The sequence below is a fragment of the Protopterus annectens genome, chromosome 5.part0 (assembly GCF_019279795.1).
Source record: "Protopterus annectens isolate FY-2018-M chromosome 5.part0, PAN1.0, whole genome shotgun sequence".
Lineage (NCBI taxonomy): Eukaryota > Metazoa > Chordata > Ceratodontiformes > Protopteridae > Protopterus > Protopterus annectens.
Window position 1 is genome coordinate 2,712,119 of NC_056735.1, and position 21,478 is coordinate 2,733,596.

The 21,478-nt window shown below is 42.7% G+C and overlaps 1 protein-coding gene across 1 annotated transcript in view; it reads right to left on the minus strand.

Moving 5' to 3' along the window:
* Nucleotides 1-21,478, minus strand: part of HERC2 (HECT and RLD domain containing E3 ubiquitin protein ligase 2) — a gene marked incomplete in the record, with an annotated part of 3,551,743 nt that overhangs the window by 1,793,559 nt on the left and 1,736,706 nt on the right. The window contains 1 exon segment of the mRNA XM_044072055.1: nt 8,166-8,358. Within this exon segment, the coding sequence (XP_043927990.1) occupies nt 8,166-8,358 (193 nt within the window).

Consider the following 21,478-nt stretch of genomic DNA (forward strand, 5'->3'; position numbering starts at 1 on the left):
ACCCTGGGTGCAGTAGATAAGCCAAAGGGCAGTGCAGAGAACTAATATTGCATGTAGCCTGCTTTGAAGTGTAGGTATCTTCTGTAAGATTCCTTGATTGGGATGTGCAGGTATACTTCCTTTAAATCTAGTGTTGCCAACCAGGCATCTTTGCCTAGCATAGGAAGCAACTGTTGAAGAGTCAGCATCTTGAATTCTGGAATCACTAAAAAGGTGTTTAGAGTAGACAGGTCCAGGATAGGACGCCATGAATGGTCTTTTCTGGGTACCAGGAAAAGTCTCGAGTAGAAACTTTGTCCCTTTTCCTCTTCTGGTACCAAGTGAACAACCCCTATGCTTAAGAGAGAGAGTACTTGCTTTTGGGCCTCTGCCCACTGATTTGGAGGTAGATCCAGCCAACCGCTTGGAGTTGGTAATGTGTGGAAGTGAAATCTGTATCCTTGGGACACTATATTTAAAACCCATTTGTCCTGGGTAATGAGTTCCCAGTTCTTTGCATGAAGTGCAATCTTTCCCTCCAAAGGGGCAGTCAGCTGAGGAGTGCTTGGAAGTTTTAAAAAGAAGTCATTGAGACAGTTTACCATCGGGGGGAGTTTTATTACTCCCAGATTTAGAAGTGGAGGCTCCCCACTGCTTAGTCCTGTGCATCCCTTGGGACTGTAGCCTGGGTGCTCTGATGGATCTGGGTTTGGACTGAGGAGGTCTGGAAGAAGCAGGAAAGGACCAATTCTAAGAAGGCCAGTGCCTACTAAATCTTGGAGGTTGTACATGTAAAAAATCTTTAACAGTTTGCATAGATTTAGCTTTTTCCACCATCTTTTTAAGAACTTCTTCTGCCTTGTTGCCAAACAGGTGGTCCTGATTTAAGGGAGCATCCAGTAATTTCACTAACATGATCTGGCAGGGACTGCTCCTTAAGCCAAGCATGCCTTCTAAGCACAGATCCAGTTACAGTAGTCCTGCAAGATGCCTCTAGTGAATCAAAACCACATTGCAAAGTATGTTTTCCAACTTGTTCAACAGAATGCATTAAATCCTGTAAATCCTTATTTTCAGCACAGTCAGGAATCAACATAATTTTCTGTTTAAGCAATCCAATAACATGCAGCTGATACTTTAACATATGAAACTAGCAATTCAAGGCCCTAACGGCCAAAGTTGCAGAAGTGTATACCTTCTTACTAAAGCTATCCAGCACCATGGAGTCTCTATCAGAGGGGGTAGGATTTTTTGGCAGTAGTAACTTTAATGCCCTTGGGTCCCTGTGAAATGGTTTCAGGATCCACAGTAGGATTTTTGAAAAGGAACTTGAGAGAGTCAGAAACTCTGTAATATCTATCAGATTTTCTGGGAGTAGGAGGTAGAGAGTCAGGGGCCAAGCTAGATTCTGAAAAGCAGTACAGAAGGTATAGCTAAAGGCCTGTGCTGGGACAGGAGTAAGAAATCCCTAAGCCTCTTTTTAGAATCAGAGAAATTCTGACTTTCCCAACAAAAATGCTCCCTGAGAGTATGCAAGGTTTCACCAACAGAGAAATCCTCTGGGGGGGGGGGGGGGGGCAGAGGGAAGAGAGTCCTCTGCATCAGAATCCTCATAGGTAGATAAGGGTAAATCCTGGTCATCAGAGGAAACAGAAATTTCAGAATCCTGGTCAGAAGTACCATAAGGAAACTCAATCCTAGGTCTCTTAGAGGGGGAAGGTTGGCTTCTCCTGATTAAAGTAATAAGGTCATCAGCCATTCTTATTTGTTTTTTAGGTATAGAGGACTGACCATGTGGTCTGGGCGTCGGTTTTCTAGGCATGGTTTGAGTTTTTGGCCTTGAAGAAGATGGCGTTGGTCTAATATGCAAGTCCGTAGGCCTGAATACGCCCTCAGAAGTCGGTGCCTGCACAGCGGCTCCGGACCCATCCAAGGTAGAGACATCCGCAGGTTCCACATTTGAAGTATCTAGCGGCATACCGGACTCTGAATGGGTCTCAGTAGAGGCCTGCAAATCTGAAGTAGTGAATATCAGGGGCTGCGAAAGCACCTCAGTGAGTACTGGTGACTGGCTTAGGAGAAACGTCGTCTGCAGCTTTGGACCTAGGCGACCTGTCTGTGTCTTTATCTTTGTGTTTTTTCGGAATGTCGGTAGTCAGATGGCTTACCGAAGACATATCAGGATAATTGGACAGAGCACCAAAATATTCAGAACAGCAAATATACCAACGGCACAAAACTGACAGCGAGGTACGTCGTGGTCAGGGTCTAGGCAAACAATACAGTACGAATGAAAATCTTTATGAGGTATTTGCTTTCCACAAGAAATGCAATGATTTACTTTTACTGACATCGGTTTATAGCAAGAAAAAGTTTCCCCAACAGGGTACTTAGCTTTTAGTTGAAGACTTTGGTTCTGAAACTCGAAAACGAAAATTTCAGGAGTCGGCCGACCAGCCCTTGTGAACTGCTTCTGCTTCAGGCACCGCACGGCAAGAAAGACTGATGTAATGGCGTCGGCTGCATGTTTTATAACCCTGACGACCTGACGTCACGGAAGAAGAGACAGCAACCGAAGCAGGACCCAAGACTTTGTTAATCAGACCGACTGAGGGCTACTGCAAGCAGATAACCCAAATGTGATGACTGCAACAGTGAAACACGAAGAACATCCTTCTATTATTTTTCTGATATAATTTTTCGTCTATTTCTACTACTACTAAAATTTCTTCTCTTTCTTCATTTTCTTTTTCCTTACTCTTATTTTCAGTTTTGCAATCCATCCATAAATGTCCAATTTGGCTGCATTTATAACACTTCAATTCACATTTTTTGCATCATGTCCCATTTTCCCACAAATATAAACATTTTGTTTGTCACAGTTATTTATCAAATGCCCTTTTCCACAAAAAATGTTTTGTTTTGTCCCACTATTTTATGACACCTCCACATGCTTGCATATGTATATATTTTTTTCTATTTTTAACACAATATTACAATTCCAGCCACAAGTCCATAAACCCCTTTTGTCAAACTTTTGCAATGTCCATTACTTATTCACATGAAGTTTTTAAATGTCCTTTAAATATCTCTTTCAACCTCTGTTTGAAATTGTCCATGAATTTTCTTTTTCTTTTCCCTGTTAAATGCTTTCATCACAAGGATTCCATGGGTTACATTCTTTCTTTTTTTATATTCTCCAAGAACATTTTCCATTGAAAAAAAGTCTCAAATATGTCACAAAATGTCTCTTTGTTGAACAGAATAAATACTCTTACCTTGTCTGCTTTTTCACCCAAAGTGCCTATTAAATTGTCCCACACTTCATACCTGTCCATTTTTTTGGCTTCTTCACTTTGAAACATTACCATGTACTTCTGTTTTTCATTTTCTTCTGAATTCTTTTCTGCTTCTCCACTTTTGCAATCTCTTATTTCTCTGCATATGTTTTCTTTCCATCTCACCACTACTCTTCACGATTGTCTCTGCATCCTCCTCTTGTATTTTCTCCATAATGGCCCCTCAGGAAACATCTACTTCATTTTCTGCCTCACTCTGCACCATTTCTTTAAGTAAATCATCCCACAACCCTCCCAACTGGAGAGTTGTAATTACACATCCATTAATCAGCAACTCACTTCTATCAAACAGGTTTCTCTGAATCATTTCCTCAGATCCTGCACACATGTTCCAGTCTCAATATTTGCTTTTTTCAATTCCTTCACCACTCCATTTCCTTCTCTCCCCAGGTCCCTGATGCCCTCGCCAAACTTCCCCTAGTAGTACAAATATCATCTTGTTCTCCTCAGAAAACACGCTACTAGCCTTGTTGGAATAACATAGTCAACAAAGGATAAATAAAATAAAATATGCTCTAGACTAACAACCACTCAAATTTTTTGGATAAGAATGACAGAAATGGATATAGATACAGACAGCTTCTGCCATACAACATAGATGAATCCTGAAAAAGTGGAATGTAAGGAAATGCTGAGGTCATATAAAGGCAGTACAACACTAAGATGAGATGCAAAGCATGCATATGTAGACTGCAGAACCTATTTAAGAATAAAATCATGCCCACTGATTAGGAAACGGGTTCAAATTGTTCTATTATGGTGTGGATGGCAGGAGAAATGGGGTAGGGGTTATACTAAAGGAATAATATGCCAAAAGTGTTTTAGACGTGAAGAGAGTGTCTGACAGAGTGATGTTTATGAAACTCGAAATTGATGGTGGAATGATGAATGTTGTTAGTGCATATGCTCCACAAATTGGGTGTGCGATGGATGAGAAAGAGAAATTTTGGGGTGAGTTAGATGAAGTTGTGGAGAGTGTACCCAAAGGTGAGAGACTAGTGATTGGAGCGGACTTTAATGGGCATGTTGGTGAAGTGAACAGAGGGGATGAGGAAGTGATGGGTAGGTATGGTGTTAAGGAAAGGAATGCAGAAGGTCAGATGATTGTGGATTTTGCAAAAAGGATGGACACGGCTGTGGTGAATACGTATTTTAAGAAGAGGAAGGAGCATAAGGTGACATACAAGAGTGGAGGAAGATGCACACAGGTAGATTATATCCTATGTAGGAGGGCCAGTCTGAAGGAGACTGGAGACTGTAAAGTGGTGGCAGGGGAAAGTATAGTTAAGCAGCATAGAATGGTGGTCTGTAGGATGATGTTGGTGATCAAGAAGAAGAGGAGGAGGAGGAGGAGGAGGAGGAGTGTGAAAGCAGTGCCAAGGATTAAATGGTGGAAGTTAAAATAGGGTGATTGTGAAGTGGAGTTTAGGGAAGAGTTAATACAGGCACTGGGAGGCAGTGGAGAGTTACCAAATAGCTGAGTTACTACAGCAGAACTAGTAAGGGAGACTGCTAGAAAGGTGCTTGGTGTGACATCTGGACAGAGGAAGGAGGACAAGGAGACCTGGTGGTGGAATGAGGAGAGTATACAGAGGAAGAGGCTGCCGAAGAAGTGGGATTGTCAAAGAGATGAAGAAAGTAGACATGAGTATAAGGAGATGAGGCGCATGGCAAAGAGAGAAGTGGCGAAAGCTAAGGATAAGGCATATGGAGAGTTGTATGAGAGATTGGACACTAAAGAGGGAGAAAAGGACCTGTACTGATTGGCTAGACAGAGGGACAGAGCTGGGAAAGATGTGCAGCAAGTAAGGGTGATAAAGGATAGTGAGGAAAAGGTACTCACAAGAGAGGAGTGTGTGTCGAGTAGATGGAAAGAGTATTTTGAGAGGCTGATGTATGAAGAGAATGAGAGAGAGAGAAGGTTGGATGATGTGGGGATAGTGAATCAGGAAGTGAAACAGATTAGCAAGGAGGAAGTAAGGACAGCTATGAAGAATGGTAAGGCTGTTGGCCCAGATGACATCCCAATGGAAGCATGGAGGTGCTTAGGAGAAATGGCAGTGGAATTTTTAACTAGATTGTTTAATGAAATTTTGGAAAGTTAGAAGATGCCTGAGGAGTGGAGAAAAAGTGTTTTGGTACCTATCATTAAGAATAAGGGTGATGGGCAGAGCTGCAGTAACTACAGAGGGATAAAATTGATCAGTCACAGCTTGAAGTTATGGGAGAGAGTAGTAGAAGCTAGGTTAAGAAGGGAGGTGATGATTAGTGATCAGCAGTATGGTTTCATGCCAGGAAAGAGCACTACAGATGCGATGTTTGCTCTGAGAGCAAAAATATAAATTACACATGTAATAACCTAAAAAGAACAGCAGGTGGTGCCATTGCATCAAACACAGTCCCTAACCAAAACAACATTATTTTAACATATATATCTTACCTCATTTATGCATTGAAGCTTTTATTATATTTTATTTATCCATGTGATTAAATTATTAAACTACTAATTTATTTAGAACAGCATGATTAATTGTTTTAAAAGTTTTTAATTTTGAAAATGTTTAATCTCATTTACTATACTCAAATTCTCTCTTTTTAATGAGCCCCATTCATTTTTATTGGCTTAGGCAGAATGCAAAAGTTTTTACTGGTCATTTGATTTTAAATCTTATTATATAAAGACTAATCAAGTTTTACTCAATTGTCTGATGAAGTCTCACTGTTTAGTGGACGAAAACGCATTGTATGGTTTTAAAGCGTTTATACCTGGTTGGATTTTTTGTGGCTTTCTTTGGAGATCTAATAAAGTGCGGTTATCTTGGTGCGCTTTTTCCTACTTTCGTGTTTTTGTTTGCTCTGAGAGTGTTATTGGAGAAATACAGAGAAGGTCAGATGGAGTTGCATTGTGTCTTTGTAGACTTGGAGAAAGCATATGACAGGGTGCCTAGAGAAGAGTTGTGGTATTGTATGAGGAAGTCGGGAGTGGCAGAGAAGTATGTAAGAGTGGTACAAGATATGTACGAGGGTAGTGTGACAGTGGTGAGGACTGCAGTGGGAGTGACAGATCCGTTTAAGGTGGAGGTGGAATTACATCAAGGATCAGCTCTGAGTCCTTTCTTATTTGCAGTGGTGATGGACAGGTTGACAGATGAGATCAGAGAGGAGGCCCCGTGGACTATGATGTTTGCAGACGACATTGTGATCTGTAGTGAGAGTAGAAATCAGGTTGAGGTGACTCTGGAGAGGTGCAGATATGCTCTAGAGAGCAGAGGAATGAAGGTCAGCAGGGCTAAGACATAACATATGTGTGTAAATGAGAGAGAGGGTAGAGGAATGGTGAGGATGCAGGGAGTAGAGTTGGTAAAGGTGGACAAGTTTAAGTACTTGGGATCAACAGTTCAGAGTAATGGTGAATGTGGAAGAGAGGTGAAGAAGAGAGTACAGGCAGGGTGGAATGGGTGGAGAAGAGTGTCAGGAGTGATTTGTGACAGACAGGGACCAGTAAGAGTGAAAGGGAAGGTCTACAAGACAGTAGTGAGACCAGCTATGTTATATGGGTTGGAGACGGTGGCACTGACAAAAAGGCAGGAGTCAGAGCTAGATGTGGCAGAGTTAAAGATGTTAAGATTTGCACTCAGTGTGACTAGGATGGATAGGATTAGGAATCCGTATATTAGAGGGTCAGCTCATGTTGGACAGTTTGCAGACAAAGCAAGAGAGACGAGATTGCGTTGGTTTGGACATGTGCTGAGGAGGGATGATGGGTATATTGGGAAAAAGATGCTAAGGATGGAGCTGCCAGGTAAGAAGAAAAGAGGAAAACCTAAGATAAGGTTTATGGATGTGGTGAGAAAGGACATGCAGGCGGTTGGTGTGACAGAGCAAGATGCAGAGGATAGGAAGAAATGGAAAGAGATGATCTGCTGTGGTGACCCCTAACAGGAAAAGCCAAAAGATGATGATGATGATCATGCCCACTGGTGCTGATATCCGCAGTGGTGAAAATGCACTTACTGCATTTCTCCAGCAGATACTTCAAGTAAAAGACATTCAATTTAAAATGACCAACTAGACAAAGCAAATAAACATAAAGGCATTATAAATTTTTTTAAAACATTTGTTGCCTCCGTTGCTTGTTGGTCATCAGCCCCCTCCTAGCCAATCAATCCATTTGCTCTCCATCAGTGGGGCACTGGTCAAACTGGTAGGGTCATCATTCAGACAGCTATCATGGGTGGCTCAAAATGTTTCATTTCTTGCTCCTTGCACATGCTCAGCGAAGCAGGAGTAGGGGGCTGTGCAAGACGTCTGTCCTGGTTATTCCTCATTTCTGCAAGAGATACTGCCAGCAGGCAGCCCTGCCCCAAATCCTAAAGCAAGAAGATTTATCAGTGTTTCGTCTACCTTATTGTGTTGTTCGTGTTCAATAAAGGATTTATTTACAGTTACAGCTTGGAGAGGTTAATTGGACTACCACGGTGCTTACTGCTTTCTTCCTTTTGGTTGTTGGGACTTAGTTCGTGGTTTGGTTTATTACTAAAGCAAGAAGCATTTTCCTGCAGTCTCTGCTAATAAAATTGTACTTCCTCATGTGCTCTATGAACATCAGCAGCCCATTCCCCTCCACAAAGGAGAGGTGAGTGGACCATGCCCCTTTACTCCTCTCCCTCTCGACTCCTAGATTACCATGGCTGCTAATTGAACCCTGGTAGCTTGGATCACAAACAGGGCCCCATCTCTCTCCACCAAAGAGACAGACATAGGACACCATCCCATGATGCTGGATCTACCTGTAGTACATACAAATTTTCCATGCTTTCTACTAACCTGCATCATCTTCTGTGTCAGAGTCTTCAGTTGCTGACTGGGCAGTCGGGGGTGGCTCAGCCAACTTCAGGTCATATTTGCCTTCTTTTCCCATCCTGTAAGAGTTGGTGCTGCCAGTGTCCCACTGAACCCTGATCCAGCCATCTTCCCCAAGTTCTCCAATAACACGACCCAAGCCTGGAGGAGGACCATCCTTTTGAGGAAAGGAAAATAAAAAAGCTGCAACATTAAATAAAACAGAGCCAGACTGATGCTGTGCAACTCTAACAATGGAGAAATAACAAAATTCAGAACAAAGCCTAAAATAAACACATAAGAAGTAAACGTTTCAATCTGTCTCATTTTTATGTTCATGCCAAATCTGCCAGGACATCACAGTTCCAAAATAAAACTTATGATTTAGGGAGAAGTAACAACACATCATTCAAAACAAAAGTGTTAGTCTTACATTTTGGGAGTGGACAATACTGTTTATCAGGAAAGACAACACAGAAGAAAAGAAGACAAAGCCAGCGATTTTAACTTCAAAATGTTAAAAAAATGTCTGTTAGTTTAGCACAGCAAAAGGGGGAGTTCCAAGTGCTACAGACGTAGCATATCCAAAAAACAGAATCAGATGTACCTTCCAAGACAGGTCCCTACAACTGGGGATTTCCTATCCACCAAATGAAATTTGGAATTTTTTTCAGCATAATCCACTATCTATCAATGTTCACTGTCACAATTGCACAACTAAGTGCCCACAAAAGTCTTCCAGTTCAGCCTGGGCCACAGCAACCAATGACTTACAAATCAAGAAACAGCAGCTTTAGCAAGACATCATTAAACAAGCAACAAAGTATATATTTGCACCACATACAACACATTCCCCAGTGCATCAAACAAGAACTTCCTGTACAGCAATTGATACAGAAAATATCTGTTATATTTAATGGCAAAGACACTCCATGATAGGTCCTACGGTTAGACTCTACCCTTAACGAGCATCACTAGGGTATCAAGAGGTGAAGGAATCACATGCACAGGACGTAAGAGCCCTAAAATACTGACTTTTGAAAAGCATCCTGAAGGTATGCACCAACGACCAAGTGGCTATAAAGTACTGTTGTACAAGCTGGACTTATCATAACGGTAGATATTGAAATGATCACTGCCACAAGTAGCCTCAACTACATGGGATATATCCTGTTAGGGCTATGACAGCCAAACAGCTTCCAAAGCTTTAGGGCACTTTCCCCTCACCTAAACTGTCAAGCTGCACAAGATGAGCTGACTGAAATACAAATTTAGGTGCAAAGCCCTTCACAGCTTTACTGTAAGCAGAGAGAGGGAGGGTGAGCCCATAAAGGATAATGCTCATCACAACAAAAAGTAAGTATACATACCCTGGCATACACAACACACCAAAAAAACAAGGGGAACTGTAGGAGGGAGGGAGCAGCTACTGCAGCAGTAATCATTAGAAAATCTACGGTTATGGTAACTTCAACTTATACAACCATACTATGTTCTTCATGCCGATCACTGCAGCAGTAGCCTTAGCTACACGAGTAGATTACTGTAGCCAACTATATTTGGGAACTGGAAGGGAAAGGCTCCCGGAGCCCCTGGAGAATAGTCCTACCAAAGCTGGAGCTAGAGCAAGAGAAGCTATCAAGCTTACAGTGCTTTGTAAAAATATGGACAGAGAACCAAGGAGCAGCTTCTAGTACTTTGAGTCCAACCCTTTCCAAACTACATATATGAAGCCAACACCCTGGTAGAGTGGGCCTTGACTCTGCAAAAAATATACTTGTTATGGTGAGTATAACAAAAGGTAGCAGCCTTAGACAACTACTTAGAAATAGTCTGTTTTGACAAAGGTGGTCCCTTTTTCTTACCTTCACAAGAAATTAAAAACTGGTCCCAAAATCTGAAAGATTTAGTTCTGTCAAGATAGTACTGGAGCTGTCGGTGGACATTAAAGCTATGGAGTATCTTTTCTCCCTCAGTTTTAGGTTTAGGAAAGAACACTGGTAGATGGATAATTTAGGTTAAAATACAGTAAACTCAGACACCACTTTAGGTATAAAAGTATTAGTTCTCAAAGAAACCCTGTCTCTGTGGAAAATGAGATGGGGTTGAGTCATCATAAGAGCTTGCAACTTAGATGTCCTTCATGCTGAGATCAAAGCAATCAGTAAAACTCTTTTCCATGTTAAGAACCTCAAAAGTCAGCCAGACTAGCTAGTTCAAACAGAAAAAGTAAAAAAAATATGATCCCAAGGAGGGCTACTGTTTTTTTTAGGTCATATCTCATGCAAAAACCCTTTCAAAAACATTTTGAAATGACACTGCATTAAAACAGGATTATCTATGGGTAGACATGCTAAAATGGCCGATAAATGAACCCTGAAAGGGGAACAAGAAAGGCCATGACATAATGTCTCACACAAATATTGTAAAAAACAGAGAAAAACTAGCCCTGGATGAGTGCTGGTTATGTTGCTGGCACCAACTAGAAAACTTTTTCCGTTTGCCAATATATAATTTTGTAGAAACAGGCCTTCTTGCCTCACTTAGTACCTGCTGCATCTTCTCAGAAAACAGGTGCCTGAATGGAATTAAGACCCTATCATCTAAGCAGATGATTGATGTTGGGGTATATCCAAGACTCCTGTTCTTCTGCGAGTAGTTCCAGTCTGTAAGGAGGTTTGTGATAATTGCCCCTGGCCACTTCCAAAAGCAGGGAGAAAGTACAGTTGTGTACACTTACCATAAATGTAGATGTTCAAGTGTATTCACTGTTGCAGTCATCACATTTGGTTAATCCCTGCCAGGATAGCCCTCGGCCGGCCCGAATACCAGAGACTTAGTATTTCTGCGTCCGTTGCTGTCACTTGAGGACTGATGTCAGGTCGTCTGTAGTATAAAGTAAGGCAGCTGACGCCATTACATCAGTTTTTCTTGCCCTACCCTGTCAGAAGCCCCCAAAGTAGGAGGCCAGGTCCTGGTGGAAGAACCCCATCAGTGGAAAATAAATACCAATATTTCCCTTGTAAGGAAAGGAGAACAACAAGGAAGAATAGTAATAAAAGGAGAAAGAGAATAAAGGGGGATGGAGGGAGGGAAACCAGGACTGCAACAGTGAATACAGTCGAACATCTACATTTATGTTAAGTGCACACAACTGTACTATGTTCTTTATGTTTCAATGTTGCAGCCATCACATTTGGGTAGATTCCCAAAGCTGAGGAAATGGGTGGAGGCAGTCAAGGAAGCTAGGGGCTGGCTAGGATGCCCTGCAAGACTGCAGAGGCAAACCCTGCCCTGGATTTGGAGAAGAGAGGCAGGTGGTAATGCTTGGTAAAAGTGTGAACAGATGTCCAGGTGGCAGCCTCCAGGATGTCCCTGGTGGGGTCTCCTCTGAGGAGAGCTGCAGAGGTGGAGGCTGCTCTGGGGGAGTGTGTCCTGACCCTCTTGGGTGGAGGCTTACCATGCGGTTTGTAGCAGAAATGGAAGCAGTGTGCTATCCATTTGGAAATGGTTTGCTTGGAGATGGCTTTGCCTTCTGCCCCTGTAGCAAAGTTAACCAGCAATTGATCAGAGTTTCTGAAGGGTTTAGTCCTGTCCAGATAGTATCTGAGCTGTCTGTAAACATCTAGGGAGTGAAGAATAATTTCTCCCTTGTTCTGGGGATTAGGAAAGAAGGTGGGCAAATGAATGGATTGGTTGAGAACCACAGTGGACACTACCTTGGGCATGAAGGATGGGTTAGTTCTGCAGGATACCCGTTCGGCATGGAAGATGATGAAGGTTTCCACAGCGATGAGTGCTTGTAGCTCAGAGACTCTTCTGGCTGAAATGATGGCCAGAAGGAAGGCTGTCTTCTAGGAGAGAAATTTTAGCTCTGCAGAAGAAGCGGGTTCGAAAGGAGTCAGGATGAGCTTTTCCAATACAAAATTAAGGTCCCAAGCTGGTTCTGGGGGGCTTCAAGTTGCTAACCTCTCTGAGGAACTGTTTGATCAATGGGTGTGAGAACAGGGGCTGCTCAGTGGGAAAATGAGCAGAAATAGCAGAGGCATGAATTTTAATAGAGAGGAGAGAAAGATACCACTGTGTAGTAGGTCAGCTAAGTAATCCAGGATGAGAGGAGATGGAGGGCTGTGCCATATTAGCCCCCTTAGCCTGGATCCAGGTGCAGAACCTTTTTCCATTTATCTGCATAAGACTTTCTGGTGTTAGGGCGTCTGGCCTCACGGATAACATCCAGAACCTGTTTACTGAGGATGGCCGATTGGTTCTGGTTTAGGGAATAAGCCAAGCTGCCAAAATGAGTGTCTGCAATTGGGGATGCATGAATTCCCCTTCCCTCTGAGTTAGGAGGTTTGGAATCTGAGGGAGATGCCATGGAGGCAGCGGGGACAGGAGGACTGACAACTAGCTTAACGGAAGCGTCGTCAGAAGGTTTGGACCTGTGCGGTCTGTCTCTGTCTTTACAGTTTTTCGGAAGATCTGCTGTTGGATGGCTTAAAAACGCCATATCAGAAATTCAAGGACTGCAAATGAAAATATCTGGCTACAGTAAGGGCCCGACAATGGACAGTCCTGGCATTAAAGCACAGAAGCAACAACAGGGAACATAGTGGTCTGGGTCTAAGCAAGTGAGACAGTAAGAGTGGTAGTCTTGGTGTGGTATTTGCTTTCCACAGGCGAGACAATTATTAACTTTTTCTGACATTGGTTAGTGCAAGAAAAAAGGATCCCCAACAGGGTACTTAGCTTTACAAGACTTCAACTTCAATTTGGAAACTCGGGTAGCAGCCGACCGGCACTCGTGCGAACTGCGTCTGCTTCGGGCTCCATGGCAAGAAAGACTGATGTAATGGTGTCAGCTGCCTTACTTTATACCACTGACGACCTGATGTCAGTCCTCAAGCGACAGCAACCAATGCAGAAATACTAAGTCTCCGGTATTCGGGCTGGCCGAGGGCTACCCTGGCAAGGATAACCCAAATGTGATGACTGCAACAGTGAAACATGAACATCCATGGCTGCCTGAGCCAAAGGCAAATCACTGCAATGACCTTGGGGGATTCCTTCTGAATCTTTACAAGTACCCTGGATATTAGTGGAAAGGCTAGGAAAGGCATACAGGAACATTCCCATCCAAAAAAAAGAAAAGGCATTTGGTCCTTCCAGGCCTTTGTGCATTGAGTCCTGGAAAATAATTTTGCCAGTTGATTGTTCAGAGAGGAAGCACAGAAGTCAGCTTAAAACCCACACAGATGGATCAAATCTTGAAGATCCCCGATCTAGTATCCATTTGTGAGGGTCTGCCCTGGTCCTGCTCAACTTGTCTACCACACATTTGCCCAGACAGAATGTAGGATGCCTGTAGAGTGAGAATGGGTTATAAAGCTATATCCCAAGCTAACACTGCTAGTCTTGAAAGGAGGTGGCTTGCCCTTGCTTATTGATACAGCAAATGACTGTTATTCTCTGTAATCACTTGAAGAGGTCCCAGGGACCAAAGAGCTGAGTGCCCTGATAAGGGCAAGCATCTCCTTGATATTTATGTGCTTGTGTCTGTCCTTGGTGTTCCACACCACCTGCAGTTTTATCCCACCAGAAACTGCTTCCCAAGCAAAGTGTGAAGCATCTGTGGTGACTGCTTTGGGGCAGGGAGGGAGAAAGGGAGACCTGGATTTAAGGATATCCATTGCTTCTACCAAAAAGATTTCTCTTCTGACAAATCCCAGCACCAGGATATGAAAAGATACAGGATGCTGATAAAGGGACCAAAAAGAGTTCAGATTATGTGGAATGTGGAGTCTTCCCATGGGTATCAGATGACATGAGACTCAAAAATCCCGAAATATTTATTTATTGACATTTAATTACTGGGAAAGTCCTACTAGGTAGAAGCCCATTCTCAGCAGAGGTCCAGAGAGAAAAGTTCCAAATTATTACAAAAATTTTAAGAAAAGTAATTTTACAATCTTCAAAAATAAAACAAAAACATCTGCAATTAAATAATTATAATAAATTAGACATAATATAAAAAAAGAAGTTATGTACTTACCATAACATTCCATCTGAGTTGTTCATCTCGCCTTCATTCTTACACATGGGTTCAGAGCCGATCCATTGGCTCCGAGTCGGCCGCTTTACTAGCTGAAGATCTCAGAGTAGCTCAAGGCCAGGTCCCTAATCCCATGATGCTCTTGGTCCTACCTCACATAGTTGGCCTTAGGCATAGGCCAACTAGGCGGCCACCTAGGGTGCCGGTCTAGCAGGGGCTCTTTTCCAGTATTTATTTGGTGTAGGTAGATGAGGATGGGGGCACCGGGTAATGTGGTGGGGGGGGGCATTGGAGCCCTTTTGCCTAGGGCACCAGTTGACCTAGGGCCGCTCCCTCAAATCTAGTTTTCTGATCCCAGCATGTAACAGATATAATACCTAACATATACTCCAACCGGAGTAAGAAGTCATGGAACAAGACCCACCAGACCACAAGTCTACTCATTCTTCGAGACCCTGGAGGGGAAGGCAGATGGGAATGTAAGAATGAAGGTGAGATGAACAACTCAAGAGGAACAATATGGTAAGTACATAACTTCTTTATGTGAAGTTGTTCAATCTCACCATTCATTCTTACACATGGGTAGTGTTCCAAGCACCCTAATCCTGGGTGGCTCACGGGAGAATATTCCTGAGGACAGTGGAACCAAAGGAAGCCCTGTCCCTGGCGGCCCTGTCCACTTTGTAATGAGTGATAAAGATATGCGGCTTAGACCAAGTGGCAGCTGCACATAAAGTGTCCAAAGGCAATCTAACCGCATAAGCAGAATAAGTGGAAACAGCTCTAGTGGAATGCGCTTTCACACCATGCTCTAATGATTGGTTCACTGAGGAGTATGTAAATTTAATGTAGTCAGTTAACCATTTGGAAAGGGTAACTTTAGAGACTGGTAGCCCTTTTCTTAGTGTCAGCATGAGAGACAAAGAGTTGCTTAGATTTTCAAAATTCCTTTGTCCTGTCCAAATAGAATCTCAATTGTCTGTGAACATCAAGTTTATGCAACATGTACTCCAACTTATTAGAATGGTTACTGAAAAATGTTGGAAGTTCGATAGTTTGATTTAGGATAGTCTCGGAACACACCTTTGGAAGGAATGAAGGATTATTCCTCAGTGATACTCTGTCGGGATGAAACACCAAATATGGGGGTTTCATATATAGGGCTTGAAGCTCGGACACTCTATGTGCTGAGGTAATGGCCACCAAGAAAATAGTTTTCCAAGAAAGAAACTTTAAATGTCAGGATGATGCAGGCTCAAAAGGAGGAAGAATAATCCGTGACAGCACAAAATTTAGATTCCATGAAGTAAAAGGTTGTCTAACAGGCAGCCTAAGATAATGGTACCCTTTAAGCAGGCCCTACATAATCTGTGAGACATCAAATCAGAACCTTCAGCTCAGAGTTGAAAATTTGAAATTGCAGCCAATTAGACTCTCATAGTGGCAGCTGCAGCACCTTCATGGAAAAGCTTAGATAGGAATTCCAGAATACTAGCAATTGGGGCAATGTAAGGATCAATGTTATTCTGGTAGGCCCAAAAAGCAAATTGCTTCCATTTACTGCATACAACTTTCTAATGGAAGCTTTATGTGAAGATACAAAAATATGCTGTACCTCTGAAGAAAAGTTGCGTGACCTGCCTTGGTTGGGAATCAGGGCAGCCAAGTTATCAGTCTGAGGGAACGAAGGGAGGGATGGAGGGCTCCTGACAAATGTGTCAACAGGTCGGGAACTGGGTCCAGAATCCAAGGTTCCTCCAATTGATATGAGTCGAATGAAGGGAAACCAAATCTGTTGAAGAAAAGGAGGCTATTAAGACTACAGCCCTTCCTAGGGCTTTGGATTTCTGTAAGAATTTCGGAATCAGGGGAGTTGGTGGAAAGGCATATAGGAGGCCCGAGGGCCAATCGTGTAGGAGCGAGTCCCTTGGGCTGTTCCCTGGTGGGGAATTCAGGACAAAGTAGCTTCTGCATTTGGCATTCATAGGGAATGCAAACAGGTCGCAGAAAGGCTGGCCCCATCTGCGGAAAATCATCTCCGCAACCTCGTCTTTGAGAGACCACTCGTGCGGTAACGGAATGGCTCTGCTCAGTTTGTCCAAGATCACAATGGATTTCCCCAGGATATGCATTGCTATCAGAAAGAGCCCGGTGGACACTGCCCACTGCCAAATTCTCAAGGCCTCTCGACATAGTGGGTAAGACTTGGTTCCCCCTTGCTTGTTGATGTACCAGACCACAGATATGTTGTTGGTCTGTATCACAATCGTCCCTACAGGAAGAGAGTCATGGAAGTGCTGCAATGCCAAAAGCACTGCACTGCTCTCAGCTCCAGAACATTGATGTGCAACTGTGACTCTGTCTCCGACCAGGTGCCTTGATCTGTTCTTTCCTGAAAAAGCCCCCCCCATCAGAGAAGCATCCATGGTCACTGGGGTTGATGGTGGGGGAGAAACAAATGGTCGACCTACTGTAATCTGGTGGCAGGTCATGTCTGATACCTGGTTTCGAAGAGTGGCTATTCTGTCCAGAGGCAATTTTACTGTGGTGGTGGTGGTGTCTGCTCCGATAAAGGAGATACACTGTGATGGTGACACCGCAGACTTGTCGAAATTTATAGTTACGCCTAACTGACAGCAGAGATCGAGAGTGAGATCCCTGGACAGTATTAGTTGATGCCTGGAGGTGGTAAGGAGCCAGTTGTCCAGATTGGACTGGCTGGATGAATCTTTTTTCCTGCAGCCTCTGGATTTCTATGGCTGCTTGATCCCTGAGACTGGGAGGAACGTCTGGGATTTTCTTTCAAACAGGAGGGGTTTCTAAGAATGGGATGATGTAACCTCTGTTAACAATGCTTTGTACTCAAGAATCTCCTGTAATTCCTAGCCAGACATCCGGATACAAAGCCAAGAGAACCTCAACTGCCTCCAGAGTAGGACAGTTGGGCCTCCTTTCAGGAGCGCTGGTACGGCTTACCAAAGAACTGATCCCTGTCACCCTGGTTTTGCAGACCCCCTCTGCCGCCGGAGTAGCGTCTTCCATTATTACCCCCTCCTCTGCCCCTGGAGGGGGGGGTTCACTATGTGTGTTCTGGAAAGCTCCTTGGGACTTCCGGAACCACATTTTTCCACCTTTCTGCCCTTTGGGGTATGGTCTGGTAGGGGTGGAAAAACAGACTCCTACGGCAGATAGAGTCTTTCCATCTTGCTCACACCTAGTGAGCGTCTCCTTGACTTTGGGCCCAAAAGGAGATGAGCCATTGAATAGGGTGTTTACAAAAGAACACGAAGGCTTCCTCAAAAGAGCATAAGAGCATAAGCGCATCCAGGAATGTCTCTGAAGAGCTATTGCTGAACCCGCTGCTCGACTCGAACCATCGGCTGCACAGGAAATGAGCCGCATGGACAAGCTATGGAATTAAGGGTATTAAGTTGGGCTGTCACCTTCTCAGAGACACCACCATCTGTACTACCCTGCAGAGTATCTCAGAGCTCTTTTAGGAGATCTCTTTGAAGATGGGTAAAATGAGTCAAGTAGTTAAACTATCACATAGCAAAGGCCACAGAACTAAAGATGCATTTCCCACACCTGTCCATAGTCCTGGAATCTCTCTTAGGAGGATAGACAGTAGAAGAGGTTTCATAAGGCTAGCTAAGTAATGCCAAATATATAATTAAACTAGCAAAAAGCTACCTATAAAGCTTAACTGTTGAAGAACTATCTAAACACATGCTAATAGCTGGATAGGGAACTATTATAACTAAAGCACGGCCAAATGCCTAAGAGCAGCCGCTCTTAACAGGACAAAATCTCGTCGAATAGAACAAAAACTGAGCTAAACTAAGGCTAACTAGCCCAAAAAAACAGTTTGAACAGAAAACTAGCCAAAAACTTAGCTATAAATATAAAATATATTAGAAAAAAGTTTCACAAAATGGCCTGAGCTCTCCAACAACCACCGATCTGTTGCAGAGGCAAACTAGATCCGAGGTAGGACAGAGAGCATCATGGGATAGGGACCTGGCCTTGAGCTACTCTGAGATCTTCAGCTAGTAATGTGGCCGACTTGGAGCCAACAGATCGGCTCCGAACCCATGTGCAAGAATGAACGGCGAGATTGAACAACTTCACATCATTGGTTAGGAATCGATACAAGTTATATGACAATTACTTAATATTTTGAGAAATTTTAGACAGTTTGTAACGAAATTAAATAAGTCAGTGTAATACAAAAAGGAATTAAAATATTAAGTGATGGAAAAAGAGACTTGTGGTACGTTTAGAAATAAAGTCAGGGAACAGAAGTAAGGAAGTAAGTGAAGAAGGGAGAGTAAGTAGTTATAAAGAATGAAAAGGTAACTTGTTCACATTTAGGGATACAGTTCATCCTGGTTTTGAGCAAGAACAGAGCCAGATTTTAGCTTGAAAGTCTTTCAGAGTGGTTTTGAAAGATGCAAGGGAGAGTATTAACCTGGATACAGGCAAGGAGTTCCAGGCCTGTATCCAGTATTCCTGCCCAGTGACCAAAGTCTGAGGGAAAACCTTAGAAACAGATCTAGATAATGGTCTATTTTTCCTGTAGAAGAAAGGCTCTTTGAACTGAGGTGTCGATATGACATCCCAGGAGCAAAATCCCGTGTGAGGGAGTTGAGAAAGATTTTGAATGTTCTCCTGGAATCCCAGTATGTGCAAGACATCTCTCACCCAACGGTGATTCCTGTCACCTTGAAAAAGACTCTGCAAAGATGAGCAAGACATCTAAATATGGAAAATGTGGATACCCTGTAGCCTACAATGAGCTATAATCACAGCTAGATACTCTAAGAATACTTTTGCTGCAGTGGATAGTCCAAAGTTAAGGCAGAGAACTGATAATGTGATACACACACACAACTTTAAGAATTATCCAAAGTCTAGATGAATAGGGATGTGATGATACTCACCTTTTAAGTCTAGTTTTACCAGGGGAAGAAGAGGTAAGATAACATATTGTGAAGTGACAGCATTTTGAACTTGGGAGCAAACAGGTTTAGAAAAGAAAGATAGAGAACTGGTCTCCAAGCATTTTCTTTCTTTGGCACAAGTAACATCCCTGAATAAAATCTCTTATCCACTTGGGAAGGAGGAGGAACTGGTTCTATCACTTCTTGGGACAGCATGTGATGAACAGGTAGGAACACGAAAATCTGATCTGAAGGATGAGGAATTACTCACTGGAAAGGAGGAATTTCCTACCACTGCCATCTGTAAACCTGATTAATGATTTTCAGAACTCATTTGTCTGAAGCAATCTGCTGTCAGAGAGAAAAATGGAAACTCAGACTTTCTGAAAAAGAAAACTGGACAGGGTGGGGATGGGGTCACAAGGTCTCTTGAATTGGGAGGTTTGAGTCTTCTTTTTGGAAACCCTTGCCATTCCTTCTTAAACATGTCCTTTTAAACTGGATGAGGACATAAAGCCCTTGCACAGTTTGGAAAACAAGAGCTGAAAAATCCCTTTCATCTCACTTTTTGATCATCTCAGCAGGAGAAGTGTCAAAGACTAAATATCTATCCAAGGCAGAATTTAAATCTCATTTTTTACATTTTCTGGAAGGTTCTGAGAATGCAGCCAAGTAAACCTCCTTAAAAAAGGACTGGTAGCCACAGCCCTGACGAAAAATCAACAGTTATACACACACTGCAAACAAGGACTACTGACCTGCTCGATAAAAGAATCTAAGTTAATTAAAGCAGATGTTTCTTCATAAGAAAAAAAATTGTAGATGAAACATTCCTCATACTTTCACAGTTTGCCAGAACAAACTTCAACATACGAACCCAACAATTTGAAATTCTGAAAATCAAAGTTGCAGAGAAATACAATTTTTTTCCATACCTATCAATAATTTTCCCATCCTTATTAGAAGGAAAAGGATTGGAATTAAGGGCTAAGCAACAGTAGAATCAACTGAAGTTGCATATAGCTGCTGTGTCAGTTTTGGGAAAACTGTTTATAAAAATGAAAAAGACTGAGGAACTTGCAACCTATCTACCATTTTAGGGACAGCTGGCCAACTATCATGAAAGCTGCCTGCAGTAAGACGCACATCCACTAAAGCAGACAGGACAGAACAGAAGGAATGGGTGTAGGTTCTGGAAAGTCCTTCCGTAACAAATCATAGTATTTTCTGAGGGACTGAGAATCCTCAGTATTCTCCAACTGAAAACAATGACAATATCTAGCAAAAGTCTCACAGAAAGAGAAATCCCCACAGGGAGAATCAGAAACTGAGCTCTCCTCAGAGTCTGAACCAAAAATCTGAGGACAAAACCCCAAGCCATCCCTGCATCTTCCTATTCAGATTCAGAATCTCAAACCTCTTCAGGAAAAGAGGAATCCCTCTTTCTTATAGCAGAAACTACTTTACAAGAAGGATCAATATCCTGAATTAAACACGAGTCAGTTCGAATAAACTATTGTCCTATCCAAAAAAATTTGAGGAGGGGAATAAACAATCAAGTTTGACGGTTTCTTTTTGATAGGAAAAATGAGCCAACTTAACTAATGGCAACAGCTGCATCCCTAGGGATGTGCACTGCATGGTCACACAGCAAGGGAAACCTTCTCTATTCCTTCTTCCAGGACTGACCAGAGTGGCTCTCCCTTCCCCACTCAGGGGACTCCCAACAGCTACACAGGACATGGCTAATTCATGGCCACAGCAGTGACCCATCTGCAGGTGAGGCAAACTGCTAGCCTTCTGTGGTGGCAAAGGCGGTTTTCCTTAACTTTTTTCTTTTTGTGGCTGGAGAAAGGACTGGCTGTGCAAAGGGTAGTCTGCAGCATGATCAAGCCAAAAATAGTGCTCCATACCCATGGAAGACAAGCAGCAAATGCTGGTAAAACTACCAGTCCACAAAAATTATTTTTTGACAGAAAAACAAAAACAGTAAAAACAGTTTAAAACACTATGGCAGCCCTACAATGGAAAAATAAACACAGTTTCTCCACATAAAATATGTTTTCAGTTAGTTTACACTTCTTTGAAACTGACAGAAAAAAACAAGTGCTCCATTTAAAAGAATATTACAGTCTTGAGGCAGTCAGTTAAATAGCAACACTCCTAATTTTAAAATAACTCTGCTGAAGAGGAAAGTAATAAAACATTAACAAAATTTAAGAAAAATGGAAAGTTTTCCCCAAAGGGAACTTATCTGCCCAGCAAAGAAAAGCACAAGCAGACAGTTGATCCTCAAAAGCCTCTGA